The sequence below is a fragment of the Dufourea novaeangliae genome, unplaced genomic scaffold, assembly GCF_001272555.1.
Source record: "Dufourea novaeangliae isolate 0120121106 unplaced genomic scaffold, ASM127255v1 scaffold99, whole genome shotgun sequence".
In the NCBI taxonomy this organism is placed as follows: Eukaryota; Metazoa; Arthropoda; class Insecta; order Hymenoptera; family Halictidae; genus Dufourea; species Dufourea novaeangliae.
In genome coordinates, this window is record NW_015373982.1 from 838,677 (window position 1) to 862,285 (window position 23,609).

Consider the following 23,609-nt stretch of genomic DNA (forward strand, 5'->3'; position numbering starts at 1 on the left):
AGGAACAACTTCTGGTACGTCAAAGATTACGGATTAAATTGATTCCGGTGACACGCCTACCGGTTTTCTGTTTCCAACGGACTAATCGACGGAGAACAGATACGTTTTACCGATGACGATCTATCTACAATTTTACATAGATTGCTAGTATAACGGGTGGTCCGTCATGAGAATATTCCTTGGCAAGAGTCTGCTGTATATCCCCCCGCGTGTAAAACACGATCGCGGGGCAGCAGAGGTTAGTTTCTCGCGAACTGAACACATAGTTGCAAATCCTATTGCATACAAACTTCGCCTGCCACCGTTTGTAACTACAGTAAATCCACGATAAATGTTCGAGGCATTTTGTAGAAATTCCCCCAAACACTTTTACTTGATTTTCATTTTGATAATGTATATAATATGTACTCTGTGATATGAAAAATGTAGTCTTCAGAGTCGTAGTTTTTTAGTTTTCCAATAGATGGGGACTGAACATGTTAAATTCTTTTCGAAAATAGGAAACTGATTTAAATTTTTTAATTTCTACCTAAAAAATTTCTGTCTCTAGATTTCTAGATAGTCTCTTTTGATAGAAAAATCTGGGGGAAACCCCCAAACTGGCAACATTCCCACCACTAGGGGATCCTCCGTGGATCCAGTAAAGCTCCCAATGCTGGGGATAACAGAACACTCAGTGGCGAGAAACATTCGAACATTCATCGATGATTCACTGTATCATTTTCAGTCGATGGTCGGGCAAACACCAACGAGCCGTCGTTACCAAACAAAGAAAAAACAGAACGCGATTTACCGTACGAATTAATTAGAAACCATCGTAACCGAAATGCACGTTCAGTTATTGTACTGTCGAGCGGATCATGTTGGATAACGCCTGGCGATAAATCTGCCCCCGAATCTAAGCGTATTCAAAGATTTTCCCTGTGCAAAGTTTATCATTACAAAGGCGTCGTTCGATTGTTATCCACCACCGTTCCAACTGTCACTTGGGAAACAGCTATGGAAACGAAAGATTCGAGTATGTTACATACACACACACACACACACACACACACTCACACACACAGGCAGACGTTGTCACACGCTGTCGAGGCTACTCGCCTCTTCGACACAGGCTTGCTCGGCCTCGCAATCGCTAGTCGGACTAGACAAGGCCTCGGCCGATCGATATCTTCCATTGAAATCGTTCTTCGGGTCTTGTCGCTGCTGTTGCTCATACCGATGATGATGATTATGCTGAGAATAATGATGGTGATGATGGTGATGATGATGATCGTGCTGATATTGGTGATGCTGATGATGACGATGAAGAAGACTTTCGCGATGGTAACATCCATGGCCGCCGTCTACGCGTTCACGCAGCTCGTCTAGGCGTACCGTTTGTACCCGTCTCTTTAGTTTTCGATGATAAAACAGGCATACGATCAGCGCGACCAGTATCACGCCGGCCGCGTAACCCGCGACAACACCGTAACTATCCGTCCGTGCGACTTCCATGTCACCTGAAACGCAATCGATCACTGTCACACGTGCCCACGGAACATATCTTTTTCTACCACTCCTCACCCCTATCCCCCAACCCTCCATCCCTATCTTCGTTCCATGAAACCGGAGAGGGGGAACAACGTGTCTCCTTTCACCTTTCCATAACGGCTGTTGAAACTTTTACAACGGTTTCACACACGATTCGCGGTAAAAAGGTATATATTTCACGTGCAAATTGTGTTTTTTTTTAAATAAAGTTCACTTAGGGAACGGAGATACGTTAAAAATGTTGACGACGGATTATTTAAAATTCGAAAGTTTAAAGCTGTCGGATTTCAAAAAAAAAGGTATCAGGTAACACAGAATCGACAAAGGGAGAGTGGACGGGGACTAATAGGACTGAACAAGTTTGAAAGGGGGTGGGATGGGGCGGAGGGAGAGAAAGAGATTTAGAAATAGAGACGGGTCATTCCACGCGATCACTTTTTTCCCTTGATGTTTGGGGTTTTGCTCAAAATGGGATATGATGAAGTCCACGTGGAATTGGGATGGGGGAGTTAAGTCATTATTCTTTAAGTTTAGGAGATACAGAACATTCGATTTTGCGATTTTTGATCATTTTATCATATCTCCAAAACTATTTATGGTATATCTTGCAATATTTATGATTTTGAAACATTTTTGTTTACGATGATGTATTTTTATGATTCCCTATCGATATCCTTTTTGAAGCTCATTGAAATAATGTGGCCATTTGAAAGGAAGAAAGTCTTAGAATTGAATTCCCCGTGGGACCACATCATATCCCCATTTTGAACAGAATCCCAGACATCGAGGGGGGGAAAAGAGTGATCGATTTGGCGTGGAATGACCCAGAGATAATAGATAAGAGATAATTGACATGCCACAATACTGTGTGCGAACAAGTCTTGCATCCTTTGGAATCATGCGTTTCTTTTGGATTCTTTATGTTGAAACGTAATTGGAAAAATTTCGGAAAATTTCAAACGTGTCTCAGACATACGAAAGACTAGTTTTTCTCGGGGTATATACATATATTATAATATAAATACCGGAATCCGTTATATCGCGAGTGTATAATCGGACGGATTTCGTTGATCGTAGATGGTTCTTTTTTTCTTTTTTCTTTTCGACAACTTAAATACGATTACGTGTGCAATACTGTGAGTGAACTCACGTGACAGGGGAGATCATAACATGCCGGATCGTCGGAAGCTTCGTGAAGGGCTCAGATGGCCACGAACGCAAAGCACAGAGAGAGAAGAAGCATGGCAGAGACTCCAGCCAGTGCTGGGGACAACGGGGCTGACGCTGCACCTGCGACACCACACACCGTCGTTTCATCCACTCGATCCCCTTTCATTCCTCCCCCATCTCTACGAACAACTACATGTAACTACTTACCTAGAAAATTACAATTCGATAAATCATATTCTCTCTTTGAGCGTTATAGTGTACTACGACGGCTCGTATCGTTTTTTCATATTTTCTTATCCATTTCCTCGAAATGGAATCCGAATGTTTATTATCGTCCTGTCTACCGGTCGTATGTGTTATCTCAAGGAACGCAAGACAAAAAAAAAGAAAGGTGCGTTCGACTAGATTCGAGCGAACGAACCTGGCGGAACTGTGCGACGGCGTTATTTTCAACGAATAGTATACAGGGTGAATTCCCTAACGTTTGCTGCTCAAATATCTTTGTTCTTTTTAAAGATACGTCAAATATCTAAAGGACAAAGTTGAATGATTCAATGGGGTTCGCACGATGCCAAAAAAATTGTTTAATACAGTGAACTTGAACTCTAAAAATTTTAAATTCACTTATACAATTTTGTCCACCATCCGATTCGTCTCTTGAAACCATTTAAGTTACGTAAAAAAATATTTTTCGTATGATCACAGATAGAGAAGATATTTAGGTGGCCTGTTTTAAGCGGAACACCCTGTATATCCATGGTACAGAACAGAATTCGGCTCGATTCTATCGCGTCCCATCTGTTTCTCTTTTTCTGTTTTTTTTTTGGCGGTTAATTTGTACATACATATGTACACCGACGAGCAAACTCGGCTTCCTCTAGGCCCCTAGAGTGTAGGGGAAAAAGCAATGTAGGGGTTAGGGCCTCCTACCGCTCGATAAATTTAATTTGACATAAATTTTAGTAAGTCCTGATACCAAGTGGTAAGAGGCCCTTCCCCTACGTCACTTTTTTCCCTAGCGGAGCAGAGTTTGCACGTCAGAGTACAGACGCATATACCAATCCAGGGGATCAATTGTTCCAGGTGGTTATCGTTACGGAAAAAAAAGAATACGCTTGGAGAAGTTTCGAACATAGCATCTATTGAACGATCCCATGGAGTTACATATTCGTTGGTCAGAATATAAGTCTATGTACATGTGTATATGTACACGTATAGATTGTGTATATGCGTGCGTATGTGGTGTGTATGTATATAATACGTGTGTGGGAGTCTATCGTCTGTAACGGGTATTTCCGGTAAAACAACGGAAAACGAAGAAGAAGAAGAAGAAGGAGAAGAAGAAGGACTAGAACAAGAACACGAACCAGAAGAAGAAGATGAAATAGTAAATGTACGAGAGAGAGAGAAAGAGAAAAACCAACCACACGACTTATACAGGGCGTCGTTCTGGGTGTGTTGTATTTTCTTTTTTTTTTTATGTTTCACAAGAACTTACAGTTTTCCTCGTCCGAAGTGTCAGCCAGGCCGCAATTATATATGTTATTACATCGTAGCGATTCCGCGATGCAGTATTTACTTTGGCTGCACAAAAACTGATTCTGGCAGTCAGTGTTCATGCTTACTTCGGTCCACGTCGCTCTGAATCCCTGCTGCCCTACCGCCTTATCGGCCAGTATAAAGCTGAAAGAACGGATCAAGAGACAAAGAAATAGAATCGTGATTTTTGTTACGTTCACCTCGATCGGGCGATGTCGCCCCGGTCTTGAACTACGCGGATGTTTAGAACGGCCAAAGGTAGGGGGGGGGGGCAAAAGGGTAAGTGTGAAGGTAAAGGGGTTCGGAGAAAACGAAGAACCAACCTAAGACGCATATTATTATCCTCCGACAGGTACGTCCACTCGGCTTCCGGCGTTTTAACACCGCACAGCTCGACGGGCGTCGACGACGCGGAATACCACATTCGTAGAACCGCCGCGGGACAGCCACGAACTAAGGGAAAACGATAAAACGATACGGTTGTAGACACGCAATCGAATTCTTGGATCAATAAAAACAGATAAACACAGGGTAGTATACCTGTCTGATCACCCTCCACCGAGAACAGTTCAAAGTTCAACAGTACCCGCTGATTCTGTCCGACTCTAATGAACCAATTGCAGGTCTTGCTTGCGTGATTTCGCGCTGGCCCGTCGTATTTGTTCGGGAAGTTCGGGCTGGCGATGATACCGTAATTTAAACTGCTTATATTCGAGCCGCAATCTGCAACAGAAAGAAAAAGTAACGAATGAAATAATGAGAGACCGGTGGTAGACTGTTTTGTTTATTCACGAACTCTACCTCCGAATATAGGCTTTGCCACCTCGAACGTGTACCGTGCTTTGAAACCGCTATAAACCAACTCCGAGTCCGAGTGCAGAATCACCCTTAAGCCTAACGCGCCAAGATTCGATTCAACCGGGCCCGGAGCGGTGCTGCCGCAATATCGGCCGATCAATTTCTCCGTACTGTCCCGGTACATGTTGTAGATCTCTAACCAGTCGTCCTGGCACGCATCGAAACTGCCAAGAAAACCGTAACGAACGATTAATACCTAGCGAACAATAATCCTGTAGGACAAGCCAGACGATAATCGAAAGGAGTCTGTACACCGGTGGTTCCGGAATCTCTGCTTACCCGTAATGGCCGTCCGTCACGTTCGTGTTTGTCGTACGGACCTTAAAGTAATCGAATATTAAGGTGACCTGTTCGTTCGGCGTCGCCAAGAAATAATACGTGCAATTCGTGTCGCTCGGATAATTGCTCGGATGCCGCGGGGAATTGAAATCTCCCTTTTTACGGGATGAGCTACGATATGTGAACGTGCAGCTCCCATCGGGGGCCGCTGTACCCGGTATTTTGTATTCCGTTTCGAAACTGTATCTGTAAACAAACGATCTTTATCATTCATCGATCGTTTAGAAGAGTAGGGGATTGTCTTGTACCAAACAAAACGTTCTTACCGCGCTTTGAAACCTTGCCCTTGAGATTCACCACTGCTAAACACCATAACGAGCCTTGGGCCATCGCTAACTACTTGACTCGGATTGCTCTTTAGTCCGCACAACTCGTAATCGAATTTATCGTAAGAATCGGTTGCCTCCTGCCCTTTCAAATACATCTTCAGATATCCATCTGTGCACGACGAGCTAGACGGGCAAGGGGACAAAGAGAATCACGTAGAGTTCTGTCGCGGGCAACGCGTTACTCGGTTAACTTGCATTTACATATGTATGTATATACTTCAATCGTGACATAAATATTCTGGTCTAGCAGAACGTATATAAAAAATTCTGACCCACACTTACTCTCCTGTCGTCTTATTTTTTGGTATCTTAAACGTCATGAACTCTAATCGGACGCGCTCCAGATGTTGCGCATCCTGCATCCCATAAATGAAATACCGACACACGACTTTCGGTATGTACGGATATGGAAAGTTCGGGCTAACGACGTATCCGGAGGACTCCTTTTCACTTAATATCTTCTGATCGCATTCCGATCCACGGATGTGCTCACCCTTGTTATCGGTTATGAAGTCTGAGTAGACAAAGACGACCGTGTACACGTACAACGTACGCACGCGTAAATATATGAATGAACACAGGTGTGTTACTACAATGTACAGTGTAACAAGCGAAACTACGTATCTAATTGTGTATGGCGTGTGTGTATGTATGCGCGTGTATGTGTTGATTCACGTCTACGGTTTTAGAATAATATTTACACATGGATGTGTCTACACATTACATTTACATTATTGGAAACGGTTCCGACCGCCCGTTTCCGTTTCGAAACCGCTGTCGACTCACCCAACTTGACGAAGCTCTCCGAGAACTCGAAGATTCCCTTGAACCCTCGATTCTGTGTGTTCGCGGTACGTTGAAGCGTAACGAACGACACGAATAAACTGGACTCGGACGAGTACAACACCAAATTTCTCTGCTGGCCGCAATACGTGCCGATAACGCCGGCGGTTTTATTCAAACCGTCGTGCACTTTCACGTAATCCAACGGGCAACTGCAACACGAGGTGTTATTGTAACAAAAACGTTTCCAATCGACTCAATTACATACACACGGTTAATACATACTGTGGACCACCAAAAAACAAGTCGAAGTCTCGAAATTCCAGACGGACGCGTTGGCTTCGTTTCCCGATAAATTGATAGGTACAATTAAGGTCTTTCGGATACGTGCCCGGATACGTCGGAGACAATATATTCCCGCTACGTCTGTTCTCCGAGTTCACCGTGAAAGAGCACGGTGTGCCGGGAACCGGCGTGCCAACTTCGTACTCGGCTGGAAAAACCGATCTCTGTTTTATCGACGCTCGAAGGAAAACACCGTTAAAAACGTTTCCGAGCAGAGATCGTAGGGAAACGAAATTCACCGAAAGGTGAAACGAAACGGATCGAAAACGTACAGGCGTTGATGAACGTGAATGTACCGCCGAACAAGCTGGGCAACGTGACATTTCTATCCGTGAAGAAACTGAGAGCGATACCCTGGTAAAGGGAGATTCGCCTGCGTGGCGGAATCGGGCCGCAATAACGACCGCCGAAAGGCGTCTCTATCAACTTGGTGGTGTTTTCCGTTCGTATTTCCGCGTACAAGTCCATGAACTCGTGAACGCAACTGAAAAAAATAGAGAATATTCCGTGATTTCTTGTTCTTCGTCATAGCTCCTGATCGGGCCCTCCTTGGGTTTATTATACACTTACGCAGGTAATTCTCCGACCGCAGCTCCACTGTCAAAACACGAATTAACCGATAAATGCACGAGACAAGGAGAGATAAATCGTCGAGTATCGTAGGATTATATGTGGGATCCGATCGTTCGTCCTTGTGACGAACGGTTTCATCGAGATAATAAAGAAACTCACCCGGGCGGAGTCCCTCGGAGTCCAAACGACCTGAAAACCAATTCGACCCGTTGCTGGGGACCGGCGAAAAACGTGTACACACATTGCCATGGCTCCCCCTCGGGATTAAACAAATTTGGGGCATGGAAAGTTCCATTTAGCGGACCGTCTGGTGTGCTTACAAACTTTTGATCGCACTCTGTGAAAACACACAAGCGTACACATTATGTTCGCGCAGGAAACGCTTCCAAGGAGCAGCTGACTGGCCGAGCGTGACATATAACTCGCAAAATATATTTACATCGGTTACGCGAACTTTCGATCGAATATTAATCTGATAAGAGAAATTTTCGTTGTCCATTATTCTCCATCCACGAAACTTGTACAAGGCAAACCACAGTAAGATCCTTCTGACGGACAGAAGATCTTAGTCACCTGCGCATGCGCCTTATCAATTGCTTTTCGCGGTTATTACGTTACCGGTGGGTGTGAAAAACAATCACCGTGAACGAAACCGGGAACAGAATAATCCTATCCTCTCGAAAAAACCCGTGTCGTCGTGTTTCTACTTGTCAACAGTAAAAACGTGTCGATGGTTTTGTCACTAACCTGTACTGTCGCGGGGACAAAGCAGCAAGAACAAGATAAAGGCAGGCGAAACAATACTGTTCCCAAAAGCAGGCCAGAGTACCGAAGCCATACTGCATCCTAAGAATACAATATTTCGTTTAGATTCCGTTCCGTTCCTCGTCCATCGAAACAGACAAAACATGTCTTACGACAAGAATCGCAAGCAACGCGGTTATAGCGACTGGCGGGGACTTTACCATATCTCGTCAATCTCGGTTCCACGCGCAGGAAGAACACGAGAAATCGATCCCAAAGATCATCTGTAATCACAGACGTTCCATTCGTTAAATCATTTTGATCGCATTTCCCCCCGATCACTTGTCGTCGATTAGATCAAATTAGTTATTCGAACGTTAAATACATGATCACTGAACACATTGGTCGGTCGACAAATAATCAGCACGGTTGCCGCCGAATGGACAATACTGCGTCAGTAACTACAACGGCTCGGTACCGGTGGGGACGCTAAACCCTCGTCCCGTGGAAACACGAGACGACAACAACGCGTGCGCTTTTGCCAAACGAATCCGCTTAAAATCTCACGCACAGATTGGATCGAAGAAAAAAGCATGGAACGCGCGTGAACCTCCAAGAAAAATCGTTTATCCGCATCGACGAGCCGCGTGTCCCCGTCCCCTCGTACTTTGCCACGCCCACAACTCGGCCAACGTTACGCGACCCGTGTCATTTCACACAGAGTTCCTCTTGACTTTAAATCCAAATCTTCGTCTTCTCAACGAATAAGCCCGTAGTTTACAAAGAACGCGATAAATAACGCAAAGTATCACTACAATATGAAACAGGACTACTGTATTCGGCCGAATTTGAAAACACGTCTGATGATCTTGTTTGAAACAGACAGACCGATAGGCAGCGCCCCCTGGGTTAAATGTCAGTTTTCGCACTAAAGAGTCCTCATCGACTAACCTCCCACTGTTTCTCATGCAATTTTAACACGCTGTTTTTCGCGATAGTCGCGTTATACACCGAAAATTCGACAATCAACGGAGTCTTCTTTGTGGGGGAATATAACAAAGAAAAAACAGTAAATACTTTGTTTAGTCAAGACGGAGAATTGTACAGAGATGTCTAGGATTGATTTGCAATGATTTACGTCTCATTCGCGAATTAATAAAACATCGTTTATCAGATCTTTTTCTCCGGCACACTTTTCACTGCACAATTCAGCAAAAAGGCTGAAGGAGAGTATTCCTTGGAACACAGCACAAAATAGCGCGAGCACTGACAGAATCACCACCCCCACGAGCTGCGTCAAATGGACTAACTACCCAGCTGAATATCGTCTGCTTTCTCTTAACAAATATATATGTATCCACACGATATAGATACGTGCCGTGAATACGTACCTTCAAACCGTCAATCTGTCGAAATCGAGTAAATACGCATATCCGATCTGTCAAAATACCTCTCCTTGAAAGTACGTGGCCCACAATGGGTAGACGCACTCGAAGTGAACTGGCGATGACAATACAACACACTTTACCCTAACAATGCACACCGTAATTACTCGTCGAATCGTGTACGCTCGAGTAACAGAAACATGAGATCCGATCAACGTTATCTAACGTGTATTATATCTGTTGCAAAGTGGGCGCAGACCGCCCCGCGTGATCCTCGAGTTCGTCACTCTCGTTCGATGTTGGAACACAGGATTCGCGTATTATTCACCAGTAAAGGGAACCGTTTACATCCCGTGCATATGTATATATTTCCGTGTAAATTGACGAAACGTTACTGGTTTATCGGAGCTCGGTCGATACGTGGAAAGGGATGAAACAACACAAACGAGTCGTCTACTCGCAGCGGATACGCTGCGTGTGTGTGCGTGTGTAATGTGCACACACATACACGTAAAAAAAAACGAGGGGAAGAGTAAAAGAGAATAAGAGACTGATAGAAAAAGACAGAAAAGGAGGAAAGGGTGACACCAGCGGTATGACGGGCGCAAAGTTAACTGACCTCTAATCTGTTTCAGTTTCTACGAAGGTACTGTGGCTACAATCGCAACACGCCCTGTCTATTTGCACACAGAGGTCGCCTGGGTTGGTTCTCATCGCGAAGAGGTGGGGAAACATGATTCACAGGGGGTGAAAAACTTTCTTGACTCTGGGTCAGCTATATTAGACATAAAACATGTTAATAAACGATATATATAATTGATTATCTTCGATTATTGTCGAAATAAAATTTAAAACTGTGATTACAAGTGTAACTTACCGTGTGAACGACTTGTTGTCGCTGCCTCCGTCATTACAGGCACAATTTTTGGAGACTAAAATTCTGGATAAATTATTTTTGTATGTCACTCGTTCCTGGGTCGAAATGAAATAACGTGCATTCCGCTGTACATTCCCGTTTACGAGGCGTAACGGTTTGTCGAATTGGGAGGCACACGAGGTACACTGCTCCGTTGAAGGTATTAAAAAAATAAACACATAGAACCGATTAAGAAAGGTAATTCACATACAACTGTTTATTGAGACATGTAGAATACATCTGGTCATACACAAAAATCTTTGACACTTTAAATCAAGCTCCTAGCCCGAAAAAGGAACCATTTTTAACATTGTTTTAAATTCATCAATAATCAATTACTTTCAACTATGTTCACACTAAAATTAGAGGCAACGTTCAAAATTGCGGGAATTAAAAAAAAAAGAAATAAAGAAGAAGAAAGCAAAGCAATTGGAAGGTGAATAATAAGAGAAAAAAGTATTCTGAAAACGCAATTATCAACGATAGAAGGATATCCCGGGGGTTTGTGTGAAGAATTTTCGTTATATCGTTCGTTTTTTTTTAGCCATGGAGCTGACATGTGGCAATTGTGGCGCGAGAGAAACGTATATAAACTGTATATATCTGCGTGGAAATAAGTGTTATTACAATTATCCTTATGTTCTCTTATCTTTTTTTTTTCGTTTTTCTTCTCCGTACCGTAATTTTTTGTAATTTCTTTTCTTCGTTAGTGCTAAATAACATCACGTCACAAAAATGCGTATCCGCAGGAATATAATATATATTTATAAAAGGGCGCGCGCGCTTCTCTTGCTTGGCCGGCTCAAGCATTGGTCAGCCACAGTAGTAGTGCATTATCCTAAATGCGACCCGATAAATAACCCTTCCCCAGGCACCCCAGCTGCCACGCCGCGGTCAAAGTATAAAATAGCGAGAGGGTAAGTGGATATAATAAAATTGTGTTGGGGCACCTCGATACTGGGGCTGGGCCAATATCCGCAATGCTAGTACCTAGATCAGTCTAAAGTCTCGTCACCGTGAACTGCCTTTGCTTTTGCCATTTATAATGCTTCCTTGCCCCCGCAAGCTCAACTTATTTTCTTTTTTTTTTCATTCTCTCTCTCTCCCCCTCTCACATATCTCCTTATATCGTTTTCTTCTACTATCCTACGACGCCGTTTCTCTTTCCATCGCCGTGTTCCGCGGTTACATTTTTGTTTTGCTTGCTTGCCTGCCCTGCCTGCCTACCTGCTGTTTCGTTTTCTCTTTTTTTTAAATATTATGTAGCATGTGTGTTTTCTTATTACAAAAGTTTAAACAAAAAAAAATGGAAAAAAAAAAAGAAAAACCAGAATTTATATGTTGAAACCGTTATTCTGTCGCAAAAAACCCACTCAGTATTGATTAGCAATATTCAATCTTATCGTATCATTAACATTAATTATTATTATTTATTATTACTATTATTACTATATCCTCGATATTATGATTTTTATAAATAGGGTTGTGTAGGTAAGTAGAGTAGGTAGGTATAAAATACGGTAAGTGAATAATGAGTTTTTACGGGTAAAGGGGAGTAAAGGAATGAAAGATAATAAGTGATTGAAATTGGTACAGATAAGATAATAATTTCCTTTTTCGACTGTGTGGCTTTCTCTCTCCCTTTTCGGTTGCTCTCCCTCGTTCTTTCCCTCTTTCATCTTTATGACACACGCATACTCCCTCTCTTTCTCTGTCCATCTATCTCGAGCACCCACCCTCTTATAGGCGCTAAACACACACTTGCACAGATCCATTTAGGACAGCCATACACACTGTATCACCTCCTCCTTCTCCTCCTCCTTTAACCACTGTCATCTCTCTCGTTTCCTCTGTATATATATTTTTTCTCTTTCATTCCCTATCTCTCACCCCTTGTCACTTTTGCTTTCCTTTCTATTCTAAAGCTTTTCGTCGCCGTTCCTCTTTAAACAATGATCGCGTGTTACTGGGGGGGGGGGGAAAAAAAAAAAAAAGAATTAGACTTAAGTAAAATGCGAATAAAATGTAACAAAAGTGTTCACAAAATACGAAAGTCCGCGAATAATCGATATTCCGCGTGGATATAGAGACACTCTCTCTCTCTCTCTCTCTCTCTCTCTCTCTCTCTCTCTCTCTCTCTGTGTCTGATTCCAATCGATTGACTCGCGCCTTTCATCGTTTGAGAAACCGTTATGTTGGGTTGGCTAATGCGTTTATAATTTTTTTTTTACGTTTAATTGTTGTTGCTTTTCTTTCCTTCCGTCAGGTTCGTAATTGCGTGTTTTTTTTTTCTGAATCTTTATTGACGCGCAATGGATCTCTCAATTGGGGGGGGGGGGGGGAAAAAAAAACTTTTTCTTTTTCTTCTTGGACACGCTTCGCGCACCAAATGATGTAAATTATAGGTGATATGCAGTCGCCTCGGTTCTAACCGGATTTACAACGTTGTATTCTTTCCTTCGGTATTCCACTTCTCTCTCTCTCTCTCTCTATTTCCCTTTGGGTTCTTTTTCCTGTCCGTTTATCCGATTCTCCACGTTTATACCGTTGTTAATTCAGGGGCGGGGGGGGGGGGGGGGGCGTGTCAATATTACCGGAGGATTTTGCTCGTGTGTTTCCCATTTTTTTCGTTTTCATTCGAATATTTCATTCCAGAACAGGGGGGTGTCTGGGCTCCAGGGACAGGGACCAACTACAGCCCGTACTTACAACTCTTACTAATTAACTAACAGACTAACAATAACAACGAGTGAACACTCAAAATTGTGTGCCGTATGTGTTCATGCATTTTGTAAACGTTGCGTACACGCTACGCATCCTAAATCAATCCGTAACTATCATTATCAAACTGGGAGGGGAGGGGGCGGGGCTTGTAGTACGATTTTAAAAAGACGAAGAAAAAAAAACAGATTTTACGCGCGTTAGAACAAGATGATCGCGCAGCGAATCGACGCGGCAAATATATAAAAAAAAATTTTTCCCGAGTAAAATTTCCGAAGAAAGATACGATAATAAACTAAAACCGAAACGTACACGCTCTTAAAACATTTTTTCTCCCGTATCCGTTCTGCTCGTACGTCCGTTTGCACTCAACAGTTCTTTTCTTCACTTTTTTTTTTCGTCTGTCGACATTTACGCGAGAAACAAAACAAAGAAAAAACAAAACAAAAAAGACGAAGAGAGTCATAATTAATAAATATACTAATAATTTAGATATCAATTTTCTCGTTAAATTTGATTTTGTCGTGGAACAAAAATTCCTTACACGACTAGGGGCTTAATGGATGGGGAGGGGGTCGGGGGGGGGGGACGCGCGTTTCAATCGATTTCCGTTATCAATTAAATTTTCCGTTCACTGTCTCGTAAACCCGATAAAAACACTTTTCGTTTCATTTTTTTTTCTCCATCGAAAGCATATCCGAGACACTACTCTTTTTTTCCCCTTTTTTGTCCGCAGAACCATTGATTTACACAACGTTTCCTCCGTATATACTCGTGTGTGTCCGTAAAACTTGTCTGACCCTTAATAATTAATAATAATAGTTTCACTGACTGTACACATTATAGACCAACAATAGAAGGTCTAGGGCGGCGCTAGGCGCGCTCCACGCACACACCGCACACATGCATACATGCACACACACGTAACCACACGAAACGAACAAACGTACATGCACGCACACGCCCATGCACCACGTGCGGGGGGACACGCACCACATTATTAGATGTGCGCGTGGTGTGTGCGTGTGCGTGCACATCTCTCTTTCTCTCTCAATCATCAATCATCTCATAGGCATACACTACACACAGACGACAAACACACCTGTGTTACACTTTTCGCGTGTGGATGCAAAAAAAAACTAGGCGATACGACACCGATGCTCACGATTGGGCGGCGGCCCTGTGTGTGTGTGATCTGGATTTTTCTCATCACCCACAGAATATCTTCTTTTATCTTTTTTGTCGTCCCGATATTTCATTCAAATCTCATCTCACAGTTGGTATCGCTCCCCGTGTGTTTTTACTTATTTTTTCTTTTTTGTTACGTCTTCTCGACTCTTTCGCGCAGCACTCGGTCCCGTTCTCACCAATTCATTCTAAAAAAAAAAAAACTTTCTTCCATATATACGACGCGCGCGATTCCCTTATCCTTCCCTCTCTTTCTCTCGACCTAATTATTTTTCCTCGAAAGCATACACGCCTCTTCCTTCCGTAACTTATTTTTGCTTCCCTTTCTCTCAACGTGGACTCAAAAAATCGAATCGACGCATGATAAAAACACCGCAGGCTTTCGCGAGTTCTTTCTAACTAATTATACGATCCCATAATATATCGTCAATCACAAAATCATCCCAATGTCAACATCGCCGATCTTCCGTATATATATCACTTGGCAGTAAACAATGTGACAATGCAGTAGCGGTACTTAGATTAGTATTATCGTATTATATATATCTATATGTATATATATAATATATATATAATAATAATAGTACGGGGTGGGTTGTTGGGGTGGTCACTCCGATGTAATAATTAGTTCCAGTGGCACACCTCACTGTATACTTAATCACAACAAACAGCGGGCGATGGTGGTGGCACCGAGCACGGTCGCAACGCGCGCTTCTTTCCTTCCATTATTTTTCCTTTTTGTACGAAAAGATTATTCCACGGGTTACCAGAGAGAGATCGATAAAGCAAACAACGTGTACAAGAGACGTTTACTTCCTTCTATTTCGCTCCCGATCCAATTTTCTCATATATATATATATATATATATATGTATATATCCCTTTTTCTTTCCTAGCCGATCGTAAATTGTGCTCTCGTTCATTCCGTTTCGTACCCGTTTACCTCTGTGTTCTCTTTTCCCGCCTATAGTCGCCTCTCTCGTGTTCCCCACCGCTTCCTTCTCCGCCTCGCACAGAGAGCAACCAGTCCCCGACGACTTCTTACGTCCCTAGCGTTGTCTCGTCTCTCCTAATTGCTGCACGTGTCCCGTTCGTTCGAATCCGTCCCGTTGATTGGCTGTTGGCTCGCTGCTCCTCGTTGGTGGTACTACCGTTGTGCCGCCGTGCGTGCGTGCGTTCGTGCTTGCTCACGTGCGTCGTCGTAATCACACTAACAGACTCCCGCGGAAGTTAGCTCCACGACTGGTAAGAGTCTTGGTACCATTCGTGATCGTCGTTTGAAACACCGCCGAGCGTGGCGGTTCTCCCGCCGAATCCGATGTCACCGCCACCACTACCACTACCACCGTTCACACTCGCCAATCCGTACGCATTGCCCAATGGTTGTTGGGCGAGGGGTTGGTTTCCCCAGTTGCTCTGGAAGCGACGCTTAGATTCCCCCTGGTTCTGGTGACCCCCGTCAAATTTTCGTTTACCTGCTGTACAGAACAAACAAACAAAAAAAAACGATTGTCACACCGATTCGCGTTAATGTTGGATGCTCGACGACCGACGTTGCGCGATTCCGAAATACCGTCTACCTTCGACATTTTATCTCGTAATATAGCTGGTCGTTCGAAAGTTCGATGGATCGTTCGAAGACGACGAGCGAACATCGATATATATCCTCTCGTCTATGATTGGTCGCGGTCGATCCGGTCCGGCCGTTCCTGTTTACGTGCGTTCGTATACGTATCGTATATACAGGGTGGGACACTTAACCTGTACCAACTACATTTACTCACAAACTGTTTGTTGTGTAACAAAATGTTTCGAACGAGTTATTCGATATCGAGATGGTGACCTTGTGTTTTTTATCACAATGTGTAATATTTGACCTTGCGATTCGAAAGAATATTGAATACCAAACAGTTTGTCAGTAAATTTGGGAGGAACAATTAAGTGACTCACCCTATATATGCGTGGTGTGGCTGTACTCCCGGTCAGGGAAAAGATACTGTTTTTGCATACAGTTCCTCGAAAGGATAATACTAACCTTTTAAACCGCAGACATTTTTTCCTGCGTTTAAATAATCGATCACATTGGTTTTTCTTTTTTTAAACTAGTTTCTCACTGTATCCCTCGACCGAGAATACGTCCACGCTGTCGTCCGTCTGTGCAGTTGTGTCGCGCGTGGTCACGACGATGAATGCACCTTTTGGGGCGCGTTTCCATGGTCGTGACGATTCATAAAAATTCGTTTGTCATCCAAGAAACTAACGCAACGAACGGGAGAGGAATATTCAGGCAGGATTGGAGGAAATTCCGATACACAGGATGATAACGAGGGAACTATTAATATCGTCGTTAAGAGAGAAAGGATCGTTCCAGGTTCAACAATGGATCAGATGTATCGTCTAGGAATAAATACCGTTTCAAGTTGTCCCCACGACATATCGATCGGTGATCTCAGTCAAGGAATAAATGGAATGGAACCAGCATACCAAGGATGGAACAGATTAGGACGGAGCGCCACTGGAATCTTTCGAAAACCACGAGACCAAATAGAAGCGACAAAAAGGAGCAAATATGGATAGTAACTGTGGAAGGACAGGTGTTGTACCGCGTTGTGATCGCGACAACGGACCACCACGACCACGACCTCGAAATAATAATACATATATATATATATAACTGTAAGCGAATTGGAAATTCTGAGAGAATGAAAAGCGAAAAAAAAAACTAAAAGAGGATATCGAGATCACGTGAAGGTAATGGCGTATTGGGAAATTTTTTTTTCATTAAGGATCACACGTTAACATAAAAATGTTATTGGGCTAGATATATGTATACGTTAACGATGTATAAATGATATTTTTTAATTATCGTGGAGATACAGACCATCCTCACCTGGTAAACTTCCCTTGGCGCGGACCCCCCCACGAGCGGACAGTCGCTGGAGCCCACGGGCCCCTGAAGTTGCGGGGTTGCGTCCCCCCCTGACTGGCCCACGGACTTGCGGGCCACCGACTCGGCCACGCGGCACTACTCCACGACCACGTCCAGCCTGACCAAATAACACACACCCAATCGTTACCCCATCTGATTATGATTATTATGTTCCTATATAAACGTAAAGCGTTCTTTCTCTCTTTCACTTGCTTTCTCTCCCTTCTTTTTCTTCCACCCTCTCCCCTCTTTCTCTCCCTCTCTTTCTTACGCACGTTCACTCTCTCGTGCGTACACAGTCTGCCCCATTCGCACGATTTTAATCACATCCTATTTCTTTTGTTTCTTATTCGATGTCGTGAACGAACATTCGCTAATATGGCTTCTCTTCCTTCGTTCTTATCCTATACACCGATTACTACACAGTACTTGTTCGTTTTTCTTTCCATCTATCACTTTCGTATCTGTACATCGTCGTTACTCGTAAAGTTTAATCCTAACGATGTTAGAAGTACCAGAAAAGTAAATCTCGACTCGCGGTACGCGAATTAGCAATTTCCATAATAAAGCTGATCGGCTATAGTTGTGTGTACATGTTAAAAAAAACTGCTAAATATATATATATATATACATTGACAGATATATTGTACATATATTATAGATATATACGTAGATATGTACATGTGTATATATATATAGGATATGTACTAATATTATATACAGAGTTATGTACATACATGTTCCATACACGCGCACTGGACGTACCTACAAATGGTATATATATAGGTACACGTATATACGTATATACACAGTAAATATACACTGAATACATATATATACACACAGAGAAACAGGCCTTCGTAAACAGAGATATATAAATACAGTAACTTATCGACGAGTGTTCAAAGGTTCCTTAGTAATACATATTAAATATTTCATAAACTAATGGCCACATGCGGCTGAAACAAATACTATTAGCTTCAGAATTCCAAGCTTTATTTCTAGCGCTAAACCTCATTAAAAAATCAGCGATACACCTGGAGGCCTCCCCTCGTCAGTGCGCCGAGAATCCTTCGCACACTAATCGACGATTTACTGTACACCGTGAATACGTCCACGACACACACATACACACACATACACACACACACACACGTATATATATATATATATATATACATACGAATATTATTGAACACGTATCCTACGTAAGTGGACATATGGATTTACACACTACGTAAAGATGTATGTAATGTATATACATGATTGCACAGAGAGTAAAACAATATATATAGGCGGACAGAGTGTGTTCGTTGGTTGTAAAGAGAATAGTATACGAAGAAGAAAGAAGGGACAAATTAAGGTGAACTAGAGGTTCCAAGATAGATCACTCGTGTCCTATGCGTGTGTGTGTTTATGTGTGGTAGTGTGTATATGCGTGCGTAGGCGGTAACGCTAAATGTATTGGAGTCCCAAACTTTTGAGAGCACATAAAAGATAGGAAAGCTTTTCGCAGTTAAATTAGAAGTAATAAAATTTGAAAATGAAAATAAATCACTTATTTTTAATGATAAGCATAATAATACTTATTTATGAACAGGTTAGGAAGCCTTTGGTACAATATGCAAGTATTTAAGCAGATATCTACTGTAAGGCGGATTCTCAGGTAACAGTGTGGAAAAGAAATCGGCTGATCGCAAACTTTACGGAAAGCTTGTGATTGGTTCATGTTTCTTACGACCTGTTACGTTTCGGCAAATGCAGCGATCAAATGCAGCAGTATCAAAATTTCGATATTTATGGCTTAAGTATCGATACTCGAATACATCGTCACATTAAATAGCGCTAGAAAGTATCGATATTTGAATTGACACATGTCGATATTTAAATTAAAATTAGCGTTACACCTCCGTTGTACACAGGATGTGTGTGTGTTGTGTGTGTATTTAGATATATGCGTTGACTCGACGGGAAGGACAAGAAGAAACGAAAGCGATAGAGAAAGGGGTTGTCACCTGGAACCAAATCTTTACTAACCACATATATTTTACAGACAGCGGTAGCAGTATTAGCAGAGTTATCCAATGTGGTAAAGCGAAAAGCGAACTGTATTTTAGGTTGCCGAGGGAACATTAAGCGAGTCAACCTACTGCACTGTCAGCTAGAACAAAATTCAACAAATCAGATAACGAAATTATATTAAAAAAAGCGAGTTGGCGGGTACGGTTATACAGGCGGGCCAGAGCGTATTTGAAGCGTAAGCGGGTTTATCACTTGGTACGGTTTGAAGCAAGCAACCAGCTATCAAAATAATATTATCGATGCTACCGATGATTACTTTCACGCGAACTTTGTTTTTTTCTTTCGTTCTTTCTTTCTCGTTCCATCGCTCAGGTTATGTACATCGCGCGACTCAACACGTGAATCACATCGTCCCCTGTGTTAGCATCGTGACTAACCCCGTCGGTCGTCAACACAAAAGTCGAAAACAGTGAATTCACGGTTCCACGGACAGAACCCAAAGATCGAACACACCGTGGTATAACGCAAGGTGAACTCTCCCATTTTTTTTTTGTGTCCTGTGCAGCCTATCACGCAGCAAGAAACGAAAAGCGATCAAACCACCCAGAGAACGTGTACCACTAATTGTGTACGGCACACTGTTCTGCGTTTCGACGACGATATATCGTCTGTATATTCGGTTTAAGGGAAACTCGTATCGTCCCAATACTTGGAAATCAATCAGAAAATACGACAAACAACCCAAACGTGATCGTCATCTGCGAAAAACACGTATGGAAAGACCGTGGTTTCACTTTCCTAGGGAATTCCTGGGGGAAAAGAATGTATTCGAGAAGAAAATCAAAGCTAAACCAGAACACGAATACGCATCGATGCGTCGATTACTCGCCTAACACTAACGTATGAAGAATACTTCGAGCAGGCGAACAACAATTCAACGATAAAAAGAAAACAGAACCGAGAAAAAAAACACGAAAGTCGAATGAACGATCGGTTTGAAATAACCCAAAAAAAAAAAGAGAAAAGAAAAAGAACGAATATAACAACTCGATTCGAAGAAGTTAGTACTTCTGCGAACACGAACGCTAGAAAATACAACTACCACGATGCAAGCGATTACACACAATAACAACGACGACGACGACTAAGGTAAACACATAATCGTGTACACACGTTATAGCAGAAAAAAAAATACGTCGAGAAAAACGCGATATACGTGTGTTCGACTGATCTAACCTAACGTTTTACCTCTATCTCACTCTCTGTATCAACATACTATCCATTTATCTACCTATCGATTCGTCTCTGTGTATCGATTGGTCGATCTATTCGATTGGTCGAACCAGTCTGTCTGTCGTGTCAGGTACAAAATTACACGAATAGATGGCACTGTCGTAACGATGTTCGCACGGTGCCCAATTGGTTGGTCTTACCGGGTACGTATTTAGAAACCTCTGCAACTTGACATACAAATATATATATGTATATATATATTATCTATCTATGCGTATCATATCCGAGCCACGAGACGCACGCCGCTCTCTACGAAGAGAAAAAACAATCACGTGTGTGTGTGCGCGCGCGCGAACGCACACGTACCACGTGTGTGCCTCTACGGTACGTGCATATATAGATTTGTGAACGCGCCCATCGACCCGTCGATCGCTATTACGTCCCGACGCGGTGGTAACGTGTACTTGCGTCGCTATATATACATCACACACACACAAACATACATACATTTATATATGCATGTACCCAGAGCTCGTACGGGTGCGCGCGCGCTAGTAGCACGCACAAACAACACAATTCGGAGCTTTTCAACCTGTTACTTTCGGTGAGGTTACGCCTGAAATTTTATCGAACGTTAAACACGTGGTTTCAAAGCGGATAATATGTTAAGGGAACCTACGAGGCTGACGGTTCTCAACCTGGTCTCGTTGTTTTTCCATTCCTCACAGCGAGAACACAACAACGATAAAAAGTCGAGAGGAATCAGTCTCTCTGTCTGACTCTCTCTCAATCTCTCTCTCTCTCTCTCTCTCTCTCTCTCTCTCTCGCTCGCTCTCCCCCGAGAATATCACCGTCTTTATTTATCACTTTCTTTCTTTTTCTTCGACTTCTCTCTTACTTTCCTCTTTCTAGTAGCTTTTCCCGGCTGTGTTTTCGTTTAGAAATAAATTTAGAATGGGTCTACCATGGCTCAGATATGATTGGCAAGCAATTTGAGAGTGGCAATGTGTTCGGATTATAACAGGACTACGTTAGTTCAAGCGTTGGAATTAGTAGTAGATTAACAATGTAAAATTGAGGATCAAGATAGAGATGGGGGTTTTCAACAACAGCAACAACAACAACAACAACGCAATACACGCCATATATCCTTGCGGTTCCTTCCACTTTTCTCTGTCAAAATATTCTTACTCATTCCCATCGGCCGCCGCGATCTCTCATTCACTTCCTTTCGTTTCTTTCAGTCGTTCGTTCGTTCGTGCGTTCCGTAAAATTTTCGAATGTTTGTTTTTCTTTTCAGCTTTATTTTACGTCTCTGTCTGTCACATCGGTCACTCTTTTCTCTCATTCTCGCTATCTCTGTCACTATCGTTCTAACCTTGTCTCTCGTAATTTCTCCCATTCCAATGAGTGATGTCGGTCCTCGGTCGGTACACCTGCACACGCATCACCTTTCGTTACCGATCGGTAAAACAGTCAGACGTATTTTGCAGTCTCGCTGCTATGTTCACACGAGTATAACCACGCAGAGAGAATTGAGAAAAACAAATGTGAATGGTGCGTGTGGTGTTTTGTGCATTCGACTGGACCGGAAAGAGAAGAAAAAAAAACGTACACACACGCACAACAAACATTCCGTGTATCGGTTTCAGGTAGTCAGATGCGATGCCAATGTACGCGGCGCACGAACAACAACACATGTACACATTTTCGAATTCTATATACATACGGTGATGATAGAACACACCCAACGTGTACTTACATTGGTTGAGTTAGCAAGAAAATTTAAGCACTCTTATTGGATCAGCGAGCCAGCAGGAAACACTGTGCCACAGTCAAACTGCCGCTGATGTGTGCGTATATATGTATATCGATATATACATATGTAATACGGTACTGTATATATACATATACAGACACACACACATACATACACGAATCATATTAAATAGTAATAACGATTGAAAAAAAAAATAATAAAAAAATTGAAAGGAACGACTTTTTAGAACGATTAAAAAAGGCGACCCACCGGTTGAGGCTGCCTGCCTCTCCCTCTGGCAGGTGGCGGAGGCGGCGCGTAATCGAAATAGTAATCTTCGTATCGATAATAGTCATCGTAATATGGATCACTGTAGCCACCTCGATAATCCCCATAACCGTAATAGTCGTAATCATAATCTATAAAAACACACATTACAAATAGACCCAAATTTAGCCACGATATTATAAAAATCCAATTGGCAACTTATTCAAAGAGGAAAAAAAAAGAAAAAAAAATTACTAATTTACTCGTGTCTCTCGTAATGAGAAAAAGCATGCCGGGAAAAGATGGTTCTTTGAACTCCAATAAGAGAAAAAAAAAGAAAAGAAAAGGAAAAATTCGTACAGATCCGAGAAACCGCGTTTCAACAAACATTACATCTTGTAAATAAAACCAATTGAAAACGGATTCAGAGCGAAATCATCCTGGAAAAAATATCTTTTTTCCATTTACATCGAAACAATTAAGAATTCAAAAAAAAAACAACTCCGCAACAATTACCCTACCACCATCACGTATCCTGACAGAGTCTCTATGCATTCCACGGATCATTGAAAATTCTACGTGCGGTACAATTTGTTCTTCGTATATATACATGCATATATATGTAACATCGTACATTAAATAATTCGATATAATTTTTCGATGATCCGAAAGAACGCACACGACGATACTTTCATACGTTCAGTAGAGAATTGAAAAAAGGGGGGGAAAAAAATACACAATTATCTACGGTTGGTAATACTCTACTACGTTCTCCACTCTCATCGACACGACATCTCGCGATACCTTACCTATTTCCACGAGAGCTGTAAACAAATTTTTCAGTTTATGATGCATACAAAAAAATCAACGAAACACGCACACGCTTACGTGAAAAATCCGATCGACCAAACAAACGTAAAATAAAACCAAAACACAGGGAGGAAAACAAGAACAACAGGGCGGGGGTAGCGGGAAAA

General features: G+C 42.4%; 1 protein-coding gene across 10 annotated transcripts in view; it reads right to left on the reverse strand.

Annotated features, from left to right (window-relative positions):
- Nucleotides 1-2,870: 2,870 nt before the first annotated feature.
- The window catches only part of LOC107187283 (heterogeneous nuclear ribonucleoprotein R), a 36,072-nt gene continuing 15,333 nt past the window's right edge, over nucleotides 2,871-23,609 (reverse strand). For 3 of the 10 annotated variants that reach the window (XM_015575328.1, XM_015575329.1, XM_015575327.1), the window contains exons 10-22: nucleotides 8,217-8,315; nucleotides 7,629-7,806; nucleotides 7,467-7,493; nucleotides 7,169-7,380; nucleotides 6,837-7,044; nucleotides 6,555-6,763; nucleotides 6,051-6,282; nucleotides 5,706-5,891; nucleotides 5,380-5,625; nucleotides 5,044-5,264; nucleotides 4,783-4,965; nucleotides 4,566-4,695; nucleotides 3,880-4,386 (exon numbers count right to left, since the gene is read on the reverse strand). In XM_015575328.1, the coding sequence (XP_015430814.1) occupies nucleotides 4,188-4,386; nucleotides 4,566-4,695; nucleotides 4,783-4,965; nucleotides 5,044-5,264; nucleotides 5,380-5,625; nucleotides 5,706-5,891; nucleotides 6,051-6,282; nucleotides 6,555-6,763; nucleotides 6,837-7,044; nucleotides 7,169-7,380; nucleotides 7,467-7,493; nucleotides 7,629-7,806; nucleotides 8,217-8,315 (2,330 nt within the window). In that variant the 3' untranslated portion in view covers nucleotides 3,880-4,187. Of the gene's footprint in view, nucleotides 2,883-3,879; nucleotides 4,387-4,565; nucleotides 4,696-4,782; nucleotides 4,966-5,043; nucleotides 5,265-5,379; nucleotides 5,626-5,705; nucleotides 5,892-6,050; nucleotides 6,283-6,554; nucleotides 6,764-6,836; nucleotides 7,045-7,168; nucleotides 7,381-7,466; nucleotides 7,494-7,628; nucleotides 7,807-8,216; nucleotides 8,316-13,830; nucleotides 15,901-17,303; nucleotides 17,470-22,635; nucleotides 22,785-23,609 lie in introns of those variants that run through there. The other 7 variants (XM_015575330.1, XM_015575332.1, XM_015575333.1 and 4 more) reach the window with 7 other exon arrangements.